Source organism: Oncorhynchus keta, chromosome 3 (assembly GCF_023373465.1).
Source record: "Oncorhynchus keta strain PuntledgeMale-10-30-2019 chromosome 3, Oket_V2, whole genome shotgun sequence".
Taxonomy (NCBI): domain Eukaryota; kingdom Metazoa; phylum Chordata; class Actinopteri; order Salmoniformes; family Salmonidae; genus Oncorhynchus; species Oncorhynchus keta.
The window spans coordinates 24801272-24827439 of record NC_068423.1 but is presented as its reverse complement, the minus strand read 5'-3'; the positions used below and the strand labels follow the sequence as shown (position 1 = coordinate 24827439).

Here is a 26168-nt window from a genome sequence, read left to right as displayed (position 1 = left end):
TGGACCATCTCCCTCCACTATCCATCCCTCCTCTATCCAATCATCCATCTCTATCTCATCCATCTCTCCCCTCTATCCATCTCTCCTCTTTCCATCTCCTCTATATCCATCTCCCTCCTCTATCCATCTCTTTCCATCCCTCCTCTATCCATCTCTCCTCTTTCCATCCCTCCACTATCCATCTCTCCTCTTTCCATCTCCTCTATCCATCTCTCCTCTATCCATCTCTCCTCTATCCATCTCTCCTCTATCCATCCATCCCTCCACTATCCATCCCTCCTCTATCCATCTCTCCTCTTTCCATCCCTCCACTATCCATCTCTCCTCTTTCCATCTCCTCTATCCATCCATCCCTCCACTATCCATCCCTCCTCTATCCATCTCTCCTCTATCCATCTCTCCTCTATCCATCCCTCCTCTATCCATCTCTCCTCTATCCATCTCTCCTCTATCCATCTCTCCTCTATCCATCTCTCCTCTTTCCATCTCCTCTATCCATCCATCCCTCCACTATCCATCCCTCCTCTATCCATCTCTCCTCTATCCATCTCTCCTCTATCCATCTCTCCTCTTTCCATCTCCTCTATCCATCCATCCCTCCACTATCCATCCCTCCTCTATCCATCTCTCCTCTATCCATCCCATTTGGATCTCCTCTAACATGAAGTCACTGTTGCTAAATGCAATTTGGTTTTGTAAACTAGGAGCATGACGGAAATCATTCCAGAGGAGAGGAAATGTCTCTGTGTCAGTCTATTGAAGTATATCAGAGCAGTGTCTCAAAGTGGCATCAGCTCAACAGTGTTTCCACAGAGGTATATGCTGTAGGAAAATATGTCTCTCTTAGTGTTATGTTCTCAGTAGAAAAGGCAAATGAGGAGTTTTCATGATAAAATTCACGCTCACACACATACACACACACATAGACACACAAAAGCACAGATTCAGCAAACCAATGCACACATGTAATACTGCAACAAATAAACTCTTAAACATAGTTACTAGATACTTAATAAAGGGAAACAGTGACTGAAGCCCATATTGAAGTGTTGTCAGGACAGAAGCACCCTGAACAGTAAGAGCACATCACTGAGCCAAGCGGCTGAACAGTAAGAGCACATCACTGAGCCAAGCGGCTGAACAGTAAGAGCACATCACTGAGCCAAGCGGCTGAACAGTAAGAGCACATCACTGAGCCAAGCGGCTGAACAGTAAGAGCACATCACTGAGCCAAGCGGCTGAACAGTAAGAGCACATCACTGAGCCAAGCGGCTGAACAGTAAGAGCACATCACTGAGCCAAGCGGCTGAACAGTAAGAGCACATCACTGAGCCAAGCGGCTGAACAGTAAGAGCACATCACTGAGCCAAGCGGCTGAACAGTAAGAGCACATCACTGAGCCAAGCGGCTGAACAGTAAGAGCACATCACTGAGCCAAGCGGCTGAACAGTAAGAGTACATCACTGAGCCAAGCGGCTGAACAGTAAGAGCACATCACTGAGCCAAGCGGCTGAACAGTAAGAGCACATCACTGAGCCAAGCGGCTGAACAGTAAGAGCACATCACTGAGCCAAGCGGCTGAACAGTAAGAGCACATCACTGAGCCAAGCGGCTGTGGAGAGGGGGTGCATGAGGTACCCCAAACAAGAGGTGGAATCTATTGTCTCTGGTGGGATAATGTCCTGGTTTGGAAAGAACTGTGTGTGTGTGTGTGTGTGTGTGTGTGTGTGTGTGTGTGTGTGTGTGTGTGTGTGTGTGTGTGTGTGTGTGTGTGTGTGTGTGTGTGTGTGTGTGTGTGTGTGTGTGTGTGTGTGTGTGTGTGTGTGTGTGTGTGTAATTGTGTGTTCCTTGGTCAGTCCCCTAGTCCTCTCTCAGAAGTACTCCTCTCTTATCGGATCTGGCAGATCGTTCAAGTCCAGGAACACTGATGCGTTGGACAGCTTCCTGCCGTTGCTGGAGAGATCCAGTAGTTCCTCAGCCGTGTTGGGCACTGAGCTGATGTACATGTCCCACACTTGCTCCACATGACCCCCATGACCCCCATGACCCACCCCGACCCCTGGTCCAGAGTCCAGCTCCAGAAGCTTCTGCTTGATCTTCAGGTTCTTCTGGACGTTCCTGCGCTTGTGTTTAAACTCCAGAATGGTCTTGGTGTAGCGATTGATGATGGTGACCGAGGAGGCCATGCAGGCTGTGAACGAGCTCCACGCCAGGCTAGAGAAGAAGAAGGAAGGAAATGGTAGACATAAAGTGAATAAAGAAAATGTGTAACAAATTCTGAAAAAAATGTATCTATGAGAAGTATGGTCTTCCAACCTGAGGCGACGGAACCCCCCTCCCATACAGTGTATAGAGCATAGAATCTCTCTCTGTGTGTGTGTGTGTGTGTGTGTGTGTGTGTGTGTGTGTGTGTGTGTGTGTGTGTGTGTGTGTGTGTGTGTGTGTGTGTGTGTGTTGTGTGTGTGTGTGTGTGTGTGTGTGTGTGTGTGTGTGTGTGTGTGTGTGTGTGTGTGTGTGTGTGCTTACATGTATGACCAGCTGTAGTCCCATGACTGAGGCTTCCAGTCCTCTGGCCCCAGACTGACTGTCAGCTGAAAGGCTGTGGTGAACATCATGTGGGCCACCATGCCAAGCAGACCTGGAATGTCAAGAGAAGTTAAATGAGTCTAGTGCTGTAGAAAGGAGCGTCAGAGACAAGTGGGTGAGTTCTATTTTCCACCACAGGGTGACAGTATTGAGCTATAATGTCATGATAACCACTGTCGTCCTTGAGCACTACAGGGTGTGCAGCCATTTCTTCCATCCCATATTCAGCTACACTAATCTTTAATCTAATCCCGAATCTTAATCCTAAACTTCTTGATGATGAGTTGATTTGTTGAATCATCTGTGTTAGTGCTGGGCTGGAACAAAAGACTGCTCCATCTGTAGCAGCGTTCCTAGACCTGAAAACACCTGAAAAACAGCACTGAGTTAAACTGAGAAGAAGAGCTTTGCCAGCATAGAGGACTGGCAGAATGACCAATCAACTGGACTATTGGCTAACTTGCAGCTGTTTTTCTGCACTCTTTCCATCTCTCTGCCAAAAACCGCAAATCTCTCTGACAATCATCCAGTGATAAAAATGAAGTTGAAAATACATAAACGCAGCAGAAGAAGAAACGTGTCCTCACTTTCAACTGCATTTATTTTCAGCAAATGTAACATGTGTAAATATTTGTATGAACATAACAAGATTGAACAACTGAGACATAAACTAAACAATTTCCACAGACATGTGACTAACAGAAATTGAATAATGTGTCCCTGAACAAAGGAGGGGGGGGGTCAAAATCAAAAGTAACAGCCAGTATCTGGTGTGGCCACCAGCTGCATTATGTACTGCAGTGCATCTCCTCCTCATGGACTGCACCAGATATGCCAGTTATTGCTGTGAGATGTTACCCCACTCTTCCACCAAGGCACCTGCAAGTTCCTGGATATTTCTGGGAGGAGTGGCCCTAGCTCTCACCCTGCGATCCAACAGGTCCCAGACATGCTCTATGGGATTGAGATCCGGGCTCTGGCCATGGCAGAACACTGAGGGAGGATGATGTCTTCCCTGTAACGCACAGCGTTGAGATTGCCTGCAATGACAACAAGCTCAGTCCGATGATGCTGTGACACACTGCCCCTGACCATGATGGACCCTCCACCTCCAAATCGATCCCGCTCCCGAGTACAGGCCTCTGTGTAACACTCATTCCTTCGACAATAAATGCAAATCCGACCATCACCCCTGGTGAGACAAAACCGCGACTCGTCAGTGAAGAGAACTTTTTGCCAGTCCTGTCTGGTCCAGCGATGGTGGGTTGTTGCCGGTAATGTTTGGTGAGGATGTGCCTTACAACAGGCCTACAAGCCCTCAGTCCAACCTCTCTCAGCTTATTGCAGACAATCTGAGCACTGATGGAGGGATTGTGCGTTCCTGGTGTAACTCGGTCAGTTGTTGTTGCCATCCTGTAATGTCTCACAGGTGTGATGTTCGGATGTACCGATCCTGTGCAGGTGTTGTTACACGTGGTCTGCCACTGCAAGGACGATCAGCTGTCCGTCCTGTCTCCCTGTAGCGCTGTCTTAGGCGTCTCGCAACACGAACATTGCAATTCATTGCCCTGGCCACATCTGCAGTCCTCATGCCTCCTTGCAGCATGCCTAAGGCACGTTCACACAGATGAGCAGGGACTCTGGGCATTTTTCTTTTGGTGTTTTTCAGAGTCAGTAGCAGGGCCTCTTTAGTGTCCTAAGTTTTCATAACTGTGATCTTAATTGCCTACCGTCTGTAAGCTGTTAGTGTCTTAACGACCGTTCCACAGGTGCATGTTCATTAATTGTTTATGGTTCATTGAACAAGCATGGGAAACAGTGTTTAAACACTTTACAATGAAGATCTGTGAAGTTATTTGGATTTTGACAAATTATCTTTAAAAGACAGGGTCCTGAAAAAGGGACGCTTATTTTTTTTTGCTGAGTTTAGTTATATGTACATATTCTTATTACTTTAGATGTCTTTTCCAGACATTGAAACCAGGTGCATTTTAGGTCCTGAGTGTAAGGTGAAAAAAAGTATCTTCCAGATGTTCGAAAATACCTATGAAAAACAAACACATGCAAGGCACGCTGGGTATTATTCTGTAGAGCTCCGCCTCAAAAAACAAGTACAGATTTGTTCGGAACAGATCCAATTCTGAACGAATCATAAATGTTTAGGCCGGGGCTCTCCTGGAGAACTACCGTCCTGTAGGTTGTCTCAGACGTTTTAACATCACAGTAGAGTACAGTACATTATGATATGGTACAGGACAGTAGAGTTTTATTCAGTAGAGTACAGTTGAGTACGGTATAATTTAATTTAGTAGAGTAGTTTAGAGTACAGTACATTAATGGTATGATTAGTACAGCACAGTAGAGTAGAGTACAATACAGTTTAGTTCAGTGGTATGCTATGTTCAGTACAGGACAATAGAGTTTTATTCAGTAGAGTACATTACATTATGCTATTGTTTACAGGACAGTAGAGTTTTATTCAGTAGAGTACATTAGAGTACGATATTGTTTAATTCAGTAGAGTACATTAGAGTACGATATTGTTTAATTCAGTAGAGTACATTAGAGTACGATATTGTTTAATTCAGTAGAGTACATTAGAGTACGATATTGTTTAATTCAGTAGAGTACATTAGAGTACGATATTGTTTAATTCAGTAGAGTACATTAGAGTACGATATTGTTTAATTCAGTAGAGTACTCTACAGTACAGTTTAGTTCAGTTGAGTACAGTACAGTACAGTATAGTTCAGTAGAGTGCATTAGAGTATGATATTGTTTAATTCAGTAGAGTACATTAGAGTACGATATTGTTTAATTCAGTAGAGTACATTAGAGTACAATATTGTTTAATTCAGTAGAGTACATTAGAGTACATAGTTCAGTTTAGTACAGTAGAGTACTCTAGTTCAGTACAGTATAGTTCAGTAGAGTACACTACAGTACAGTTTAATTCAGTAGAGTACATTAGAGTACGATATTGTTTAATTCAGTAGAGTACTCTACAGTACAGTTTAGTTCAGTTGAGTACAGTACAGTACAGTATAGTTCAGTAGAGTGCATTAGAGTATGATATTGTTTAATTCAGTAGAGTACATTAGAGTACGATATTGTTTAATTCAGTAGAGTGCTCTACAGTACAGTATAGTTCAGTAGAATACTCTACAGTACAGTATAGTTCAGTAGTAGTACATTAGTTCAGTAGAGTGCATTAGATATTGTTTAATTCAGTAGAGTACATTAGACAGTATTGTATAGTTCAGTAGAGTACACTACAGTACAGTTTAATTCAGTAGAATACTCTACAGTACATTAGAGTACGATATTGTTTAATTCAGTAGAGTACTCTACAGTACAGTATTGTTCAGTAGAGTACACTACAGTACAGTTTAATTCAGTAGAGTAGTACATAGTTCAGTAGTACAGATATTGTTTAATTCAGTAGAGTACATTAGAGTACGATATTGTTTAATTCAGTAGAGTGCTCTACAGTACAGTATAGTTCAGTAGAATACTCTACAGTACAGTATAGTTCAGTAGAGTACTCTACAGTACAGTATAGTTCAGTAGAGTACTCTAAAGTGCAGTATAGTTCAGTAGAGTACTCTAAAGTACAGTATAGTTCAGTAGAGTACAGTACAGTATAGTTCAGTACTCTATAGTACAGTATAGTTCAGTAGAGTACAATACAGTACAGTATAGTTCAGTAGAGTACACTACAGTACAGTATAGTTCAGTAGAGTACACTACAGTACAGTATAGTTCAGTAGAGTGCATTAGAGTAAAGTAGGGTACAATACAGTACACTATATTTTACTTTTCTTTATTGTACTGTACTCTACTGTGTTGTAATGTACTCTACTGTGTTGTACTGTACTCTACTGTGTTGTAATGTACTCTACTGTGTTGTACTGTACTCTACTGTGTTGTACTGTACTCTACTGTGTTTTAATGTACTCTAATTGTCTTTATTGTACTGTGTACTGTAATGTACGGTAATGTGCTGTCAAAACTTGCGAGACAAATACTGAACAAAAATAATAAATGCAACATGCGACAATTTCAAAGATTTTACTGAGTCACAGTTGATCAGTCAATGTCAGAAAATCAGTCAATTGATATAAATTCATTCACATGACTGGGCAGTGGCACAGCCATGGCTTGGCCAGGGAAGGCATGGGCCCACCCACTTGAGAGCCAGGTCCACCTACTGGGGAGTTAGGCCCAGCCAATCAGAATAGTTTTTTTTTCCCACAAAAGGGCTTTATGACAGACATATATACTCCTCAGTTTCATCAGTTGTCTGGGTGACGGGTCTCAGACGATCACGCAGGTGAAGAGGCCGGATGTGGAGTTCCTGGGCTGGCGTGGTCTACGGTTGTGAGGCCGGTTGAACGTACCGCAAAGATTCTCTAAAATGACGTTGGAGGCGGCATATGTTAGAGAAATTAACATTAAATTCCCTGGCAACAGCTCTGGTGGACATTCCTACAGTCAGCATGCCAATTGCACGTTCCCTCAACATTTTAGACATCTGTGGCATTGTGTCGTGTGACAAAACCGCACATTTTATTGTAATTATCATGCAATTATCATCTTCTTGATATTCCACACCTGTCCGGTGGATGGATTATATTGACAAAGGAGAAATGCTCACAAACAAGGATGCATAAAATTTGAGAGACATTTCTGTGATCTTTTATTTCAGCTCATGAAATCTTTATCTCTCTCTTTCTCCCACATCACTCTTTCTCTCTCTCTCTCTCGCTGTTTCTCCTACATCTCTCTCTCTCTCTCTCTCTCTCCCCCCACTCTATTTCCGGCTGGGCTAGTAACATGACAGCCGAAGCAAGGGATCTCCTCAGACTCCCAAAAAAGTGAGGGAACAGAAAAAACATGAGGAATAACAAACAGACTCTGTACCAATCCGATTAGTGGTTAAGCCCCCCAAATCTCAGACTGAACAAGAGCAGAGCTAATAGCGGCAGAGAACGTGTTCTCAGCATCCCCCTTCTCCCATTCACTCTCATGATAATTCTCAGCATATTTCTACATATGTTAATCAATCATGTCAGACATCCTCTTTACAAACTACCGGAGCTTCAGTCCGAATCCACACACTTAGCATGAAGAGCCTTGTACGGTGTAACCTAGCCTTCCTTGACAGAGTCAGGGCTGGAATTCTGCTGACGTTGGTCATATCTGACTCGTTTCAGGAAACTAGGCGTATGTCGCGCGTCACCACTTCACAGCAGAGCCATTTGAACGTAAACTTTTTTTTGTTTATTTTATCAAAATGCATTTTTTTTTGTAGCTAGCTACATGTTCAGATATTACATGTTTCTAATTTTGTCAGAAAGTCCATTTCATTTCAAGTTAAAGTGATGTCATAAGGTGAATGCACCAACTTGTAAGTCGCTCTGGATAAGAGCGTCTGCTAAATGACTTAAATGTAAATGTAATGTACTGTTAATGTTAACTGGTTGGCTAGCTAGCTAACGTTACGTGTATGAACTTATTATTCGGTATCTCAGAACCATTTGCTTGGCTAGTTATAGCCTAATGTTAGACAAATGTTGCCATTTCAAGTTAAAGTGTACTGCTAGCTAGCTAGCTAATGTTAGCTTGCTCGCTAGCTAAAGTTACGTATATTATAATAATGATCTGTGTAGTAATATTCATATTCATATCTCAGAGAGCCATTTGTATTGCTAGTCATTACCTACTGTTAGCTAGCTAACATTGAACCTGGTTGGTTAGCTACCTGCAGATTCATGCAGGGTAGTAACGTCATGAGTTGGGATTATGTTTCATTGTTTAGCTTGCTACTATGCAAGTAACCATTTCAATAGAATGTTTATAATGTCACTGCGACAACTGACGATTGACGTAGATGGTAAATTCCCTCTGGCTATCTACTACGATTTCAAAGCACTCTCGTCTGAATGTGCCAGAGCACATAATAACTGACACATTTACGAACATTCAACACCCGTTTAATATGGCCAGTGTTAGTAAATGTTGGCAAAACAGCATAATTCAATTGTTGCCAGCAGCACAGTTGCAGTCCCCAACACTATAGATAACATGTAAAGTGCCTAACCAGCTCTGCTAGGGCGATTAAAATGGACAGAGTGAGGTGTTCTCTCATTTGTGTCTGAAAGTAGCTACAGTAGCAAGCTAGCCAACGTTAGCCTGTTAGCTTGGGTGCTTGACTGCTGTTGTTAGGTCAGAACACTTGGATCAACCCTACTCCTTGGCCAGAGCGCACTCTGAATGCTCTGAGAGCGAAACGCTCTGAATTTACGAAGGGACAATCTGACAACGCTCTCAGTTTACGACCGCCCAGAGCACACTCTGGCACTCCAGATAAAATGTACGAACACACCCGTAGTATAAACCAGTCTTTAGTTTTGAAATCTTTTGTTGTTTAGTATATGTGAATCCTTAAAGAGATGGGTGGGGCTGAGGCCTAAGAGGGTGTTCGCTGCTCTGGCCCCCCAATGGTGGAACAAACTCCCTCACGACGCCAGGACAGCGGAGTCAATCACCACCTTCCGGAGACACCTGAAACCCCACCTCTTTAAGGAATACCTAGGATAGGATAAAGTAATCCTTCTCACCCCCCTTAAAAGATTTAGATGCACTATTGTAAAGTGGCTGTTCCACTGGATGTCATAAGGTGAATGCACCAATTTGTAAGTCGCTCTGGATAAGAGCGTCTGCTAAATGACTTAAATGTAATGTAATGTAATGTAATGTAATGTAAATGTAATGTAATGTAATGTAATGTAATGTAATGTAAATGTAATGTAATGTAATGTAATGTAATGTAATGTAATGTAAATGTGTGAACGATGCTGAATGGGTGTAGACAAAGAAGAGCTGTCTCAAAAGTGAGGTTACAAGTTTATCAACTTTCAAAGCAGAATTACTTTCCCATTGTTCCTCAACTGCAGTGTACCATTGTCTAGCTCTGAGTTTCTACTTTTATCCCATGTAGAATACACCATCTCAAATTTTGCTACATAAGACCGAATCGAGCCGGTCGGTCATGATACATTTCCTACAGATTTAATAATATGCTTTTCAGTGGCAGTGTTTGATTGGAGTTCATTCCACATCAAGCATTTTGGATTTTGGACATGAGATAATTCTGCTCCCCTGTAGTTTCCATCTGTCTTGTATGTGTATGGAGAGCCAGGCAGCACCTCTACTTGCACACCACCTTATCTTTCCTCTCTAAAACTTAGCCAGGCTTATTACCCAGACTGGTGTGTGGGGTTGTTCTCTTCTTGGTAATGGTAAAGCATGAAATTAATCACCCATATGGGCTGTTTGTGCTAAAACAAAGACCTGAGATAGTAAAAGTGTATTTTCCCTCTCGCTCTCTCTCTCTCTCTCTCTCTCTCTACCTCTCTGTCTCTACCTCTCTCTCTACCTCTCTCTCTACCTCTCTCTCTCGCTCTCTACCCCCCTTTCTCTCTACCCCCACCTATCTCTCTCTTCATGCCCCCATCTCTCTCTTTACCTCTCTCTCTCTCTCTATCTCTACCCCCCCCCCCTCTCTCTACCCCCACCTATCTCTCTCTTCATGCCCCCATCTCTCTCTTTACCTCTCTCTCTCTCTCTCTATCTCTACCCCCCTCTCTCTACCCCCATCTATCTCTCTCTTCATGCCCCCATCTCTCTCTCTCTCTCTCTCTCTCTCTCTCTCTCTCTCTCTCTCTCTCTCTCTCTCTACCTATCTCTCTACCCCATCTATCTCTCTTCATGCCCCCATCTCTCTATCTCTCTCTCTCTCTCTACCTCTCTACCTCTCTCTCTCTCTACCCCCCTCTCTCTACCCCATCTATCTCTCTCTTCATGCCCCCATCTCTCTCTCTCTCTCTCTACCTCTCTACCACTCTCTCTCTCTACCCCCCCCTCTCTCTCTACCCCCATCTCTCTCTCCCTTCATACTCCTCTCTCTCTCCCCCCTCGCACCCTTTTTGTCTCTCTACATTCCCTCTCTCTCCCTCTCTCCATACAGCCCACAATCAATTCGTTTAATAAGGGTTTCTCTAGTTTCTGGCCTCTAGCATTCCTGTAGAAACCATTACAACAAGATGCTGAGCTAGGTAAACTGTTTAAGCTTCTCTATAACCTAGATTAACACAATAAAAAACAGTCACAAAGGAAAACCCTTTTACTGATTTATTTGGATCAGGGATTGGCAACTGGCGGCCCCCTTTCTCTAGGCCGGCAGATCATTTCTACAAAATAAATACACATATATATATATACACTGCTCAAAAAAATAAAGGGAACACTAAAATAACACATCCTAGATCTGAATTAATGAAATATTCTTATTAATTACTTTTTCTTTACATAGTTAAATGTGCTGACAACAAAATCACACAAATTATCAATGGAAATCAAATTTATCAACCCATGGGGGTCTGGATTTGGAGTCACACTCAAAATTAAAGTGGAAAACCACACTACAGGCTGTTCCAACTTTAATGTAATACCCTTAAAACAAGTCAAAATGAGGCTCAGTAGTGTGTGTGGCCTCCACGTGCCTGTATGACCTCCCTACAACGCCTGGGCATGCTCCTGATAAGGTGGCGGATGGTCTCCTGAGGGATCTCCTCCCAGACTCCTGGGCAGTCTGTGGTGCATCGTGGCGTTGGTGAATGGAGTGATGTCCCAGATGTGCTCAATTGGATTCAGTTCTGGGGAACGGGCGGTCCATAGCATCAATGCCTTCCTCTTGCAGGAACTGCTGACACACTCCAGCCACATGAGGTCTAGCATTGTCTTGCATTAGGAGGAACCCAGGGCCAACTGCACCAACATATGGTCTCACAAGGGGTCTGAGGATCACATCTCGGTACCTAATGGCAGTCAGGCTACCTCTGGCGAGCACATGGAGGGCTGTACGGCCCCCCAAAGAAATGCCACCCCACACCATGACTGACCCACCGCCAAACCGGTCATGCTGGAGGATGTTGCAGGCAGCAGAACGTTCTCCACGGCGTCTCCAGACTCTGTCACGTCTGTCACATGTGCTCAGTGTGAACCTGCTTTCATCTGTGAAAAGCACAGGGCGCCAGTGGCGAATTTGCCAATCTTGGTGTTCTCTGGCAAATGCCAAACGTCCTGCACGGTGTTGGGCTGTAAGCACAACCCCCACCTGTGGATGTCGGGCCCTGATACCACCCTCATGGCAGTGCTCCTCCTGCTCCTCCTTGCACAAAGGCGGAGGTAGTGGTCCTGCTGCTGGGTTGTTGCCCTCCTACGGCCTCCTCCACATCTCCTGATGTACTGGTCTCCTGGTAGCGCCTCCATGCTCTGGACACTACGCTGACAGACACAGCAAACCTTCTTGCCACAGCTCGCATTGATGTGCCATCCTGGATGAGCTGCACTACCTGAGCCACTTGTGTGGGTTGTAGACTCTGTCTCATGCTACCACTTGAGTGAAAGCACCGCCAGCATTCAAAAGTGACCAAAACATCAGCCAGGAAGCATAGGAACTGAGAAGTGGTCTGTGGTCACCACCTGCAGAACCACTCCTTTATTGGGGGTGTCTTGCTAATTGCCTATAATTTCCACCAAATGTATTGTCAATCAGTGTTGCTTCCTAAGTGGACAGTTTGATTTCACAGAAGTGTGATTGACTTGGAGTTACATTGTGTTGTTTCAGTGTTCCCTTTATTTTTTTGAGCAGTGTATATTTAGGAACTCAGTCGGTGTATCAACCTCCTGTTGAGAGTTAGAATCATAGAATAGACAAGGTGCAAATTTCGACCGCCCGTTTAGTGTTCCCTTTATTTTTTTGAGCAGTGTATATATATATATATATTAATATGTGTATTTATTTTGTAGAAATGATCTGCTGACTGCATGTGTGGGTATAGATGTGGGTATAGATGTGGGTATAGATGTGGGTATATATCTGGGTATAGATCTGGGTACATATGTGGGTATGGATGTGGGTATAGATGTGGGTATAGATCTGGGTATAGATCTGGGTATATATCTGGGTATAGATCTGGGTATAGATCTGGGTATAGATCTGGGTATAGATGTGGGTATAGATCTAGGTATAGATCTGGGTATAGATCTGGGTATAGATGTGGGTATAGGTGTGGGAATAGATGTGGGTAGAGATGTGGGTATAGATGTGGATATAGATGTGGGTATAGATGTGGGTATAGATGTGGGTATGGGTGTGGGTATAGATGTGGGTATAGATCTGGATATAGATCTGGGTATAGATGTGGGTATAGATCTGGGTATAGATGTGGGTATAGATGTGGGTATAGATCTGGGTATAGATGTGGGTATGGATCTGGGTATAGATGTGTGTATAGATCTGGGTATAGATCTGGGTATGGGTGTGGGTATAGATGTGCATATAGATCTGGGTATAGATGTGAGTATAGATCTTGGTATAGATGTGGGTATGGGTGTGGGTATAGATGTGGTTATGGATGTGGTTATGGATGAGGGTATAGATGTGGGTATGGGTGTGGGTATAGATCTGGTTATGGGTGTCATTATAGATGTGGTTATGGATATGGGTATAGATCTGGGTATAGATGTGGGTAGAGATGTGTGTATAGATGTGGGTATAGATCTGGGCATGGATATGGGTATAGATCTGGGTATAGATGTGGGTATGGGTGTGGGTATAGATGTGGTTATGGGTGTGGGTAGATGTGGGTATAGATCTGGGTATAGATGTGGGTATAGATGTGGGTATAGATCTGGGTATAGATGTGGGTAGAGATGTGTGTATAGATGTGGGTATAGATCTGGGCATGGATATGGGTATAGATCTGGGTATAGATGTGGGTATGGGTGTGGGTATAGATGTGGGTATGGATCTGGGTATGGATGTGGTTATGGGTGTGGGTGTGGGTATAGATCTGGTTATGGGTGTCATTATAGATGTGGTTATGGATATGGGTATAGATCTGGGTATAGATGTGGGTAGAGATGTGTGTATAGATGTGGGTATAGATCTGGGCATGGATATGGGTATAGATCTGGGTATAGATGTGGGTATGGGTGTGGGTATAGATGTGGTTATGGGTGTGGGTAGATGTGGGTATAGATCTGGGTATAGATCTGGGTATAGATGTGGGTATAGATCTGGGTATAGATATAGGTATAGATCTGGGTATAGATCTAGGCATGGATATGGGTATAGATCTGGGTATAGATCTGGGCATGGATATGGGTATAGATCTGGGTATAGATGTGGGTATAGATCTGGGTATAGATATAGGTATAGATCTGGGTATAGATCTAGGCATGGATATGGGTATAGATCTGGGTATAGATCTGGGCATGGATATGGGTATAGATGTGGGTATAGATATAGATGTGGGTATAGATGTGGGTATAGATGTGAGTATAGATGTGGGTATAGATCTGGGTATAGATCTGGGTATGAATCTGGGTATAGATGTGTGTATAGATCTGGGTATAGATCTGGGTATGGGTATAGATGTGGATATAGATCTGGGTATAGATGTGAGTATAGATCTGGGTATAGATGTGGGTATGGGTGTGGGTATAGATGTGGGTATGGGTGTGGGTATAGATGTGGTTATGGATGTGGGTATGGATGAGGGTATAGATGTGGGTATGGATCTGGGTATGGATGTGGTTATGGGTGTGGGTAGAGATGTGTGTATAGACGTGGGTATAGATCTGGGCATGGATATGGGTATAGATCTGGGTATAGATCAAATCAAATCAAATGTATTTATATAGCCCTTCGTACATCAGCTGATATCTCAAAGTGCTGTACAGAAACCCAGCCTAAAACCCCAAACAGCAAACAATGCTGTATAGATGTGGGTATGGGTGTGGGTATAGATGTGGTTATGGGTGTGGGTAGATGTGGGTATAGATCTGGGTATAGATGTGGGTATAGATCTGGGTATAGATGTGGGTATAGATCTGGGTATAGATATAGGTATAGATCTGGGTATAGATCTAGGCATGGATATGGTTATAGATCTGGGTATAGATCTGGGCATGGATATGGGTATAGATCTGGGTATAGATGTGGGTATAGATGTGGTTATGGATATGGGTATAGATCTGGGTATGGATGTGGGTATAGCTGTGGTTATAGATGTGGGTATGGATGTGGGTATAGATGTGGGTATGGGTGTGGGTATAGATGTGGTTATGGATGTGGGTAACTCTCCTGAGATGAGACTATGTTCATTTGAGAACAGTTTAACTGTATTTTCACATGCCAGTTAAATCAGTAGTTGATTTGAGGTGGTTTGGTCATCCATTCCATCAATGGGGAACATAAAAAAAAAAGGTTTTCTGCTATTTCATTGTTTACTCTTGGTTTATATCTGCAAACCAATTTCTACCTACAGTAGTCTTTAGTGATGACCCCCATTTCAGCCAACATTGCCGATGAAATCATCCCTGTTACGTTTCAGAGTTCAGTTCGATGGTACATTTTGTGGATTTCTGAGGTTACTGTTAATGCCTTCATCAAGCACAAAAACATTGAATTACCAATATCAGACGAGTGCCAAACAACCGCAAATGACCTGGACGCAAGACAAGAAGTTTGGAGACAGCCAAGAGGTTTGGAGACAGCCAAGAGGTTTGGAGACTGCCAAGCGGTTTGGAGACACCCAAGCGGTTGGGATGACAGCCAAGAGGTTGGGATGACAGCCAAGATGTTTGGAGAGTGCCAAGAGGCTTTAAGCCTATTCCTGGATGGACAAGCATTTGCGCATAGTCCAGGAGAATCTAAACCAGACCGGAGGGTCCAAAGTCTAGACAATCACGTAGCCAACAGAACATATAGACCAGCGGTGGGCAAACTTTTTGACTCGCGGGCCACAATGGGTTCTAAAATTTGACAGAGGGGCCGGGCCAGGAGCATTTGGAGGGAGTGTTTGGGCCGGATATACTAAAGCATTAAATGTAGTGTGTGCAAACCTCATAGCACAGTAAGAACACTACAACCCAATTTATTAACTGTCTTTCAAATGTGAAAAATAGCCCTTATCAGTTAATAAATTTGTCTCAAGGAATATGCAAGATATGGCATTTACATACTATTTCGCAGATACTGGGAGGAGGAAATGTAAATAGATTAAAATAACATACGCACTGTGATTTATCAAGATTGCGTCTGTTTTTAATAAGTTTCAATCGAAGGTGCAAAGTTAAAGAAATCAACATTTATTGAAAAATGGAATCACTTTCAACATTCAAAACATATTATTACACAACGAAATACTCAAGCTCAATAATATCTACTTGTGTTAAACTCCGCAAAATCATGGATGGATTGTCCTGACCGCGCGCTCTACAAACTCGCCACGGACGCCCTCGCCTTCACGCGCAAACAGTACACGTGTATCGTTGCCAAGCACACAGACATAGGCTGTATTAAATATCCTACCTGCAGCTGAAAATTTAAATTTAAATTAAGAGCGATGTGCGGCGTGTTAATTAAGCTACTGTACCGCTGCTGTGCGTAAATGCGCATTGCTCTTAATTAAAAGACACACTTCCAAACTTTCCATATGCATTTTTTCATAACGCAGCAGAAAAACTCACCATTTCAGTGGGAACAGTGTTGGTCTCCCTTTTTTGCCAGTGCATCAAAGTCTGGAGTTAGTTTTGTTGTGGCAATTTTCAGGACAGATCTGAGGTGTTGGTCAGTTAACTTGGATCTGTGATGGGCTTTGTTGATTTTCATGACGCTAAACGCCTGCTCACACACGTAGGTCGAGCCAAACAACACCAGCATCTTCTGCGCCGTCCTCCGGAGGTTTGGAAACGCGGTCTCGTTAAGTGAAGCGTAAAAGTCATTCAGTTTAAGAGACTTGAACTTCTCCTTTGAGACGGAGTCAGACTGAAGATCGATCAGTTCCAATTGCAGCTCCTGCGGTGCTGATTCGGGGTCTTGTGACAGGGGACAGGACACCAGTTGAAGTGACTTGTCAATTTTTTCAAAATCACAGAACCGACGGCAAAATTCTCTGTGCAGATCGTCCTCTCCTCGCGTTTTCCCTTTCAGTGATTCCATGCTCAAAAGCTCCTCCGTTATCTCAAAACTGTCGTTAATCCCTCGGATAAAAATTAGGAGCTGAGCAGTGTCTTTTATGTCGTTACTTTCATCCAGTGCTAGTGAATATAACTTAAAAGACTCCGCCTTTTTGTTTAACTCGCTGACTATATCTTCGTCAATCAGTTCCACGCGGTGAGTCACTGTCCTGCGTGCTAAACTGATTTTTTCAAACTTGGCTTTGCTCTCCGGACACAAGAGACCTCTGTCTCTACCATGCACTCTTTCAAAAACTCGCCTTCGGAGAAAGGCTTGCTAGCCTTTGCTAATTTGAATGCCAGCAAATAACTTGCCTTGGTACTTGACTCTTAAATTGCAGTTTGTCGGTGAAAAAAGTTATGTTGACTCTGTAAATTAGCTGCCAACCTCTGAGCAGTAGCCGCCCGTTCTTGTGTTGACTGCTTCCTAGCATAGTTTGCATGCTTCGTGGCAAAGTGACGGCTGATATTGTACTCTTTGAAAACGCAACAGCTTCTTGGCATATCAGACATACAGCCGTTGATCGGACTTCAGTGAAGAAGTATTTTGTTGTCCACTCCTTATTAAACACTCGGCATTCGCTGTCCACTTTCCTTCTCTTTGGTCCGCTCATTTTCACAGAAGGGCTTAATGGTGACGTGAAACGAAGTGAAAATTAAAGTGAAATAAAGAGAAATACGCGCCACTCCAACAATGGTCAATGTGTTTTGAGTGCGCCATCTATTGGGGAAACGTGGGCATTGCAGGGAAAGGGGAAAAAAGGAGGCTTTTACTATAATTTGGACAAGTTCGGCGAGCCGGATTAAAAAGCCTAACGGGCCGTATGTGGCCCGCGGGCCGTAGTTTGCCCATGTCTGATATAGACCATCACGTAGCTAATAGAACATCTAGATCATCACGTAGCCAATAGAACATATAGACCATCACATAGCCAATAGAACATATAGACCATCACGTAGCCAATAGAACATATAGACCATCACGTAGCCAATAGAACATATAGACCATCACGTAGCCAACAGAACATATAGACCATCACATAGCCAATAGAACATATAGACCATCACGTAGCCAATAGAACATATAGACCATCACGTAGTTAGGCCGTAGTTTGCCCATGTCTGATATAGACCATCACGTAGCTAATAGAACATCTAGACCATCGCGTAGCCAATAGAACATATAGACCATAGAGCCATCATATAGACCATCACGTAGCCAATAGAACATATAGACCATCACATAGCCAATAGAACATATAGACCATCACGTAGCCAATAGAACATATAGACCATCACGTAGCCAATAGAACATATAGACCATCACATAGCCAATAGAACATATAGACCATCACGTAGCCAACAGAACATCTAGACCATCACGTAGTCAACAGAACATCTAGACCATCACGTAGTCAACAGAACATATAGACCATCACATAGCCAACAGAACATCTAGACCATCACGTAGCCAATAGAACATCGAGACCATCACATAGCCAACAGAACATATAGACCATCACATAGCTAATAGAACATCTAGACCATCACATAGCTAATAGAACATCTAGACCATCACGTAGCCAATAGAACATATAGACCATCACATAGCCAATAGAACATATAGACCATCACATAGCCAATAGAACATATAGACCATCACATAGCTAATAGAACATCTAGACCATCACATAGCCAATAGAACATATAGACCATCACATAGCCAATAGAACATATAGACCATCACATAGCCAACATAACATCTAGACCATCACATAGCGAATAGAACATCTAGACCATCACATAGCTAATAGAACATCTAGACCATCACGTAGTCAACAGAACATCTAGACCATCACATAGCCAACAGAACATCTAGACCCTCACATAGCCAATAGAACATCTAGACCATCACATAGCTAATAGAACATCTAGACCATCACATAGCCAATAGAACATCTAGACCATCACGTAGCTAATAGAACATCTAGACCATCACATAGCTAATAGAACATCTAGACCATTACGTAGTCAACAGAACATATAGACCATCACATAGCTAATAGAACATCTAGACCATCACATAGTCAACAGAACATATAGACCATTACGTAGTCAACAGAACATATAGACCATCACATAGCCAACAGAACATCGAGACTATCACGTAGTCAACAGAACATCTAGACCATCACGTAGCCAACAGAACATCTAGACCATCACATAGCCAACAGAACATCTAGACCATCACATAGCCAATAGAACATATAGACCATCACATAGCTAATAGAACATCTAGACCATCACATAGCCAATAGAACATATAGACCATCACATAGCCAATAGAACATATAGACCATCACATAGCTAATAGAACATCTAGACCATCACATAGCTAATAGAACATCTAGACCATCACGTAGCCAACAGAACATCTAGACCGTCACATAGCCAACAGAACTTCTAGACCATCACATAGCTAATAGAACATCTAGACCATCACATAGCCAACAGAACATCGAGACCATCACATAGCCAACAGAACATCTAGACCATTACTTAGCCAACAGAACATCTAGACCATCACATAGCCAACAGAACATCTAGACCATCACATAGCTAATAGAACATCTAGACCATCACGTAGCCAACAGAACACTGGAGTATTGTGTCTGCAGACAAACTCAGACGACAGGACCAGATGAATACTAATCCAGATAAAACGAGACAAGCTGTCTGAAAAAGACAATGGAAGAGTAGATTTCAAGTCCAGCCCAGTCTGCAGACCCACAGATAGCAGTGAGCAGTGCTCCATGGGTATAAGTAAGTCACTGTTTTAGGGCCCCTCACTGAGTAAAGCTGCCTAAAGCTGCCAGCATGAAGACCGTGTTGATCGAAAGGGTTTCTGTAGTCCCAATCAGCAACAAGCAAACAAACTAAACACTTTTCTACCTGAGAGGAATAATGAGGAGAGGAGAAAAGTGACTGATTCAATAGCAAGAGTCACGCACACACACATAAGAGAGCATGTAAAGTGTTACCTGACAGGACAGTGAACATGGCAGCGAAGGCGTTGAGTTTGAGTCCGTTGATGACGTTTCCTAAGTGACATGCCTCTATGGACATGAGGATGCCTCCGGTGGCCAGGAGGAGAATATAAAGACACTCTGCCACGATACACAGCCACAGCACTCCTACAGAAAGAGAGAGAGAGAGAGAGAGAGAGAGAGGGAGAGAGAGGCAAGGGGATGGGATAGAGGGACAAATGGGAGAGGAGAGGGAGGGAGGTGAGAAAAGGGAGGGAGAGAGCAATGAGGGAGGGAGGGAGGGGGAGGGAGGGAGGGAGGGAGGGAGGGAGGGAGGGAGGGAGGGAGGGAGGGAGGGAGGGAGGGAGGGAGGGAGGAGTATAGAGACACATACATTGAGGGGGAGGTTAGGAAAGGGAGTTGGACCAGTGACCCATTCACCATATCATTAACCTCCACTGTAAAGGTGAAGATTCATCTGTCTCTAAGAGACAGACAGACACACCACCTGACTTACATTCGCTGCCTGGGTTATGGATGATGGGATGAATGGTCCTTGATATGATTGCGGGCTTCTAACACTAAAAATAAAATAAAAAAGTGCAATAAGTGATGTTGTTACTAGGGTTTTTACTGTAGTTATTACTGAGTTGTTACATAGTAACAGGGGGCAACTTAATGTAGCGTTTTAACGTTGGCATGACAATAATAACTACATGTTATTACTAACCAGTTACAGTGTAATTACATATATTATAACACTGTTAGTTACTGTGCCTTAAGACCTGTAGAAAAAGTGCTGCCCAAAAAATAGTTAGAATTTAAAAGTTAAAAGTAGGCCTAGACCTAGATGAATAATTGAATCTATTAATATCTCTTAGCGATAGACCAATCCTTTTTACTTGTTCTGACCAAACTCTTAAATGGGATTTCAATGATTAATCAAAGGTGATGATTTTGTATTACACCGCAGGATTAAGGTGTTTAAAGAGATGAAGGCAGTCTGTGATTTATTCAAGTGAATCTCACATACGTGCCTCTTTCGCAGTTTGGTACTTTTTGTTGTTGTCTACCTGAGACTATCCCTTTAGCTATTACTATAACTTATGCTTCCTAGCCAACATATCCCCCGTCACAAAAGCACAGAGAAAGGATTTATTGGATGAAATCAGAACTGAGATCAATTACATTAAAACGAACAAAACTCAGTTAGAAATGTATCATGATAATGCCCATTTTGGGTACGGAGACAGTGACATTGGACTCGAATTAGGCACAGAGAGGGTGTGTGTGTGTGTGTGTGTGTGTGTGTGTGTGTGTGTGTGTGTGTGTGTGTGTGTGTGTGTGTGTGTGTGTGTGTGTGTGTGTGTGTGTGTGTGTGTGTGTGTGTGTGTGTGCGTGCGTGCGTGCGTGCGTGCGTGTTGAACAGTATTTTGTATTGAAGTGAATTAGGCACGGAAAGAATGTGCCGACACGGAGGAGGTAAAACTAATGAAGGAGGGATGTCTGACTGACATGCACGCTGCTTCTAGAGGCAGTTTGGAACTCGGTGGTGAATGTTGCAACCGAGGACAGACGATTTTTACGCGCTACGTGCTTCAGCAATCGGTGGTCCCGTTCTGTGAGCCCGTGTTGGCCTACCACTTTGCGGCTGAGCCGTTGTTGCTCCTAGATGTTTCCACTTCACAACAACAGAACACACAGTTGAAAGGGGCAACTCTGGCAGGGCAGAAATTTGACGAACTGACTTGTTGGAAAGGTGGCATCCTATGACGGTGCCACGTTGAACGCCACTGAGCTCTTCAGTAAGGCCGTTCTACTGCCAATGTTTGTCTATGGAGAATGCATGGCTGTGTGCTTGATTTTATACACCCGGTGTGGCTGAAATAGCCAAAGCCACTCATTTGAAGGTGTGTCCACATACTTTTGGCCATGTAGTCTCAGTCACAGCAAGTAAAACGCTTCTGTAACCGTCACTAGGAACATTGCTGTAATTTAACAATAGGTAGGTCTTCAAAATACCCTACATGGCTTAATATTCAACATAAACAGTTTAGGAGTTATTATCACATTATAATTGGTCCCCTACATGCATTACATTATTATGGCATTATCACACATCCCTTGAATTGGTACAGAATTCTCACTAACGGGGGCAACAAATATAGCCACTTCCATGGCAAGCCTCCAAAGATGCTAATGAGCCAGCGATTCTTTCCCCCTCCCCAAACATTTTACCGCAATGCACTATAATTTACAGAATGCTGCAGGAAATATACAGTAAAACAGCAATAAAGTACTTTGATAAAAAAGTATTTTAATAAAACTGCAGCAATTGCTAACAGTTATGTAATTCTATATATACAGTATACCAAATAATAATTTGTATTTTATATCACTACCAGATATAGTAGAGGGCTTAAGGGGTAAATATTCAACCATTAAACAATTTAAAGGTCCTGAACAGTCATTCTAAAAAGTACTTTTTCTCTCATGGCTAACAACCAGGAAGTTTGAAAAGACAGGCAGAGTGGGTGGGGACCTTATATTCATGAGCTCACCTTGACTGACAGCTCTTTGAAACGCCTCTATCAAGCAACATGGATACAGTGAGCAGTGTTGCAGTAAAATCATCTCAAGCTAATTTGGTGACACAAAACAACTCAGACAACATTAACATTGCATCAATGAGATTGTATATATATATATATATAGTCTCCCAGTCTCTGCCGCAGAAAAACATCCCCACAGCATGATTCTGCCACCACCATGCTTCACCGTAGGGATGGTGCCAGGTTTCCTCCAGACGTGACACTTGGCATTCAAGAGTTCATCAGACCAAAGAATCTTGTTTCTCATAAATTAGGTGTTTTTTTGGCAAACTCCAAGCAGCAGTGATGGAGCAAGTACTCAATTGTCATACTTGAGTAAACGTAAAGTAAAGAGGCTGTAATCGCTGCCAAAGGTGCTTCAACGAAGTACTGAGTAAAGGGTCTGAATACTTATGTAAATGTAATATATCATTTTACATTTGTTTTAATAAATTAGTAAACATTTCTAGATATGTGTTTTTTCTTTGTCATTGTGGGATATCGTGTGTAGATTGAAGAGGGAAAAAAACAATTAAATTACTGGGGACAAGTAACTTTATGATCAAACTTTATCAATGTAGAAGCAACAGTTATTTTTCATAATTTTATCAAGTTTACTTAAAATATCATGCAATGATGACCTGTAAGAAAATCTTCTAAACTGACAGTGACTACAAGCCAAAACAGATCAAAAAGACATGGCTAAACGCTCAACCATTATTTAAGGTTTGAGACTTGCTGCCACTCTGATCTAATTCTGATATGCAGTTTATTGTTAATTAAGGCACTACTACTACATATCACTTAAATTGCTATAGCACTCTTACTAACAGGGCAACAAGTATAGCCTCTTACAAGGAACACATCAACATGTGTTAATGAGCCACATCAAAACCATGCAGCAACAAAAGGCTGGGTGGAACTGAATTACAGTAAATTACTGTAGATTTACAGAAGAACGTTTTTAGACTGCAAAAACACAGTATGATAATGTATTATGTGGGGGTGTTACTGAATTACAGTACTGTAGATTTACAAGATTAATTTCAGAAATAAATATGAAATTGTAGTTTATTCAGTGGGGTACAGAATTTTCACTAATGGTTGCAACAAATATAGGTTCTTACAAGGTTCGCCTCAAAATAATGTTAATGAGACGGAGATTATTTCGCCACCCACAACATTTTCCTACAATGCACCATAATTCACAGTATGCTGCTGTAAAAACAGCAAAACAGATCATACAGTAATTTAATGTAAAATTGTATTATGAAAGTACAGCAATTGTTGTAAATTTACAGGAGTTTAGAGGAATGGTAATTGAGCCCCGAAAATGCATTGGCCTTTACAGCACTGTACTGTAATATAGAGTTACTGTAAAAGTGTTGCTGTAAATGTACAACAATTTGTTACAGTGCAGTAGCTCCCCAGGAAAACCCAGCATTTCTAATCCTCTTAAATTATGCTACTGTAGGTTTTCACTTTTTTTTTTAATTCACACTTTCAAATAAATCTAAGAATAACTTCAATCTCAGTAGAGCCCAGCATGAGACCATACTCCAGGACTATTATGTGACTGGGTTCAATTGGCACCCTTCGAGCAAGTTGCACCCTTCGAGCTGCACTTGCAATTCCTAATATGAGAGATGACTGGAATGTTGAAATAAAACAACAACACCCATAGCAATTCACAGATTCATAGAAAAAGGTGTAATGACATGTTATTAAGCAAAACCTACCTCTTTCGTGTGAGGGCGCAACATAAATGAAACTTCTGCAGTTTTCACCTGAAATAGAATATGCCACACAATCAAACACAATATACAATCAAACACTCAATCATCAGCTTTGTAAGGCGCATGTCTGGGTAAACGGGTGGCTAACCCGGTGCAGTCTTTAGCTCCATCCCCGATGAAACACCTGATTCTACTACTCAGCTTCTCGTCAAATCAAATCGAATGTTATGTGTCACATGCGGCGAATACAACAGGTGTACCGTGAAATGCTTACCTACAAGCACTTAACAAACAATGCCGTTCAAGAAAGAGTTAAGAAAATATTTAATAAATCAACTAAAGTAAAAATGAAATAAAAAAGTAACGCAATAAAATGACATAACAATAACGAGGCTATACAGGGGGTACCGTTACGGAGTCAATGTGCGGGGTATAGGTTGGTCAAGGTAGTTTGTACATGTAGGTTGGAATAACAAACAGCGAGTAGCAGCAGTGTAAAAAACAAAGGGATGGTCAATGTCATTAGTCTGGGTGGCTATTTGATTAATTGTTCAGCAGTCTTATAGCTTGGGGGTAGAAGCTGTTCATAATGTGCCTTTTGGACCTAGACTCCGTGCTCTGGTACTGCTTGCCGTGCGATAGCAGAGAGAACCGTCTATTTACAGGACCTTGACCTAGAATGTTGATATCATGGCTGGTCAGTCCTTGCATCCATAGTCCCGTCTATGATTTTGAGAGCGGTTACATTTCTCCAGCCCCGTCCCTCAGTTTTTTAACAAAATCGTGGCGGGGTTGCAGCTTTGTTATAGTTTGAACTGTAGATTTTCCCTTTAAAATAAACCGGTAAATTAAATATGCTTTTTCTACTTTCTCGTATATTTTTTAAAATACGTTTTTGTTAGGTTTTTTTTGTATGTAAAATGCATAATATTCATAATATGATTATGACATTCTCAGAGTAAAAACAACCACAGTCACATTTTTAAGGATTTTGCGTTTGTGCGTAATTAAATACAGACGATCGTTTTAATGTGTGTGTGAGTGAGTGTGCTGGCAGCTGACAGAAAATCATTGGATATTTCACTCAAAAGACAAGGACAATTACATAGGTCTAGACTAAAAATTAGCATAGTCTATAATTCTGAGAACCCAATTCTAACTTTCCATTAAAAAGACGGGCTAGTTCCATGCGTACAGCTGCGTCACATCGCAGTGCGCGATAAAAAGTTTTGTTCCCGGAGTTTATCTCTCTTACCTGTCATATTAACGTTCTCCTCGCACGAAAACCAGATCCCGGTGTGGAACTTCCTCATAAGGTACTTGTCCTCACCGGTCTCCCAGATGTACTGGACCAGTCTGCTGTCATTAATGTTCGAGCTGTTGAACCTGATACAGAACGACTGTCTGGTGGTGGAGACCGGTCCCGTACAGAAAGGTTTCGCCACTTTCCGTGTCCCCTCGCACCAGTAGCTTGTAGTCAACGCGACAACGGCTAGAATCAGCGCGAGGAAGTTCAACGTAATAGCCAGAGATACTCTCCGCCGCCGGTCTATCCCCCCCATAACAGCAACCGGGAAAGGGAGACGCGCTAATCCCAACGTTTAACACAGTATATGGCGATTTTTCCTTAGATCCTCCTAATGTAGGATAATCGGGAATTCCGTTACCATACTGCGGATAATTACAGTTGCGCGAGACTCCTGCATGACGAGCTAATCCTCAAATATGTTTTTCTGAGCCTGGTACTCTGAGACTTTGTAGCTAACACTCCTCCTCATCATCATATCCCCCCTTCTCCCCGCCTCTCTCTCTCATTCCCTCTCCCATTTATTTAGTACCCCCCCCTCTCTCCTCCCATCATGTCAATTATGGTGTGTGTGTGTGTGTGTGTGTGTGTGTGTGTGTGTGTGTTTGTGTTGTGGAATTGGATGAGTCCCTTGGCATCAAAGTCAGCATTCCTTTCCCCCAACCCTCCTCCCTCTATCATGACCTCCCCACACATGACACACACACGAGGACATTCTATGAGTGTACTGATGTGTCATCACCCATGGCAACACACACTAGTTTCCACACACTCACACTCATACACACTCACTCGCATCAAAACCAAATTCATTACAGCATTAATGACA

General features: G+C 42.6%; 1 protein-coding gene across 1 annotated transcript; it reads right to left on the bottom strand.

Moving 5' to 3' along the window:
* Positions 1-1871: 1871 nt before the first annotated feature.
* On the bottom strand, positions 1872-25741 carry LOC118370341 (germ cell-specific gene 1-like protein). Its single transcript, XM_052485907.1, has 5 exons — positions 25289-25741; positions 24037-24084; positions 19722-19874; positions 2527-2638; positions 1872-2214 (listed from the first exon to the last, which is right to left on the bottom strand). The coding sequence occupies exons 1-5, from the start codon at positions 25593-25595 to the stop codon at positions 1872-1874; spliced, it is 963 nt and encodes a 320-aa protein (XP_052341867.1). The 5' UTR covers positions 25596-25741.
* Positions 25742-26168: the final 427 nt, after the last annotated feature.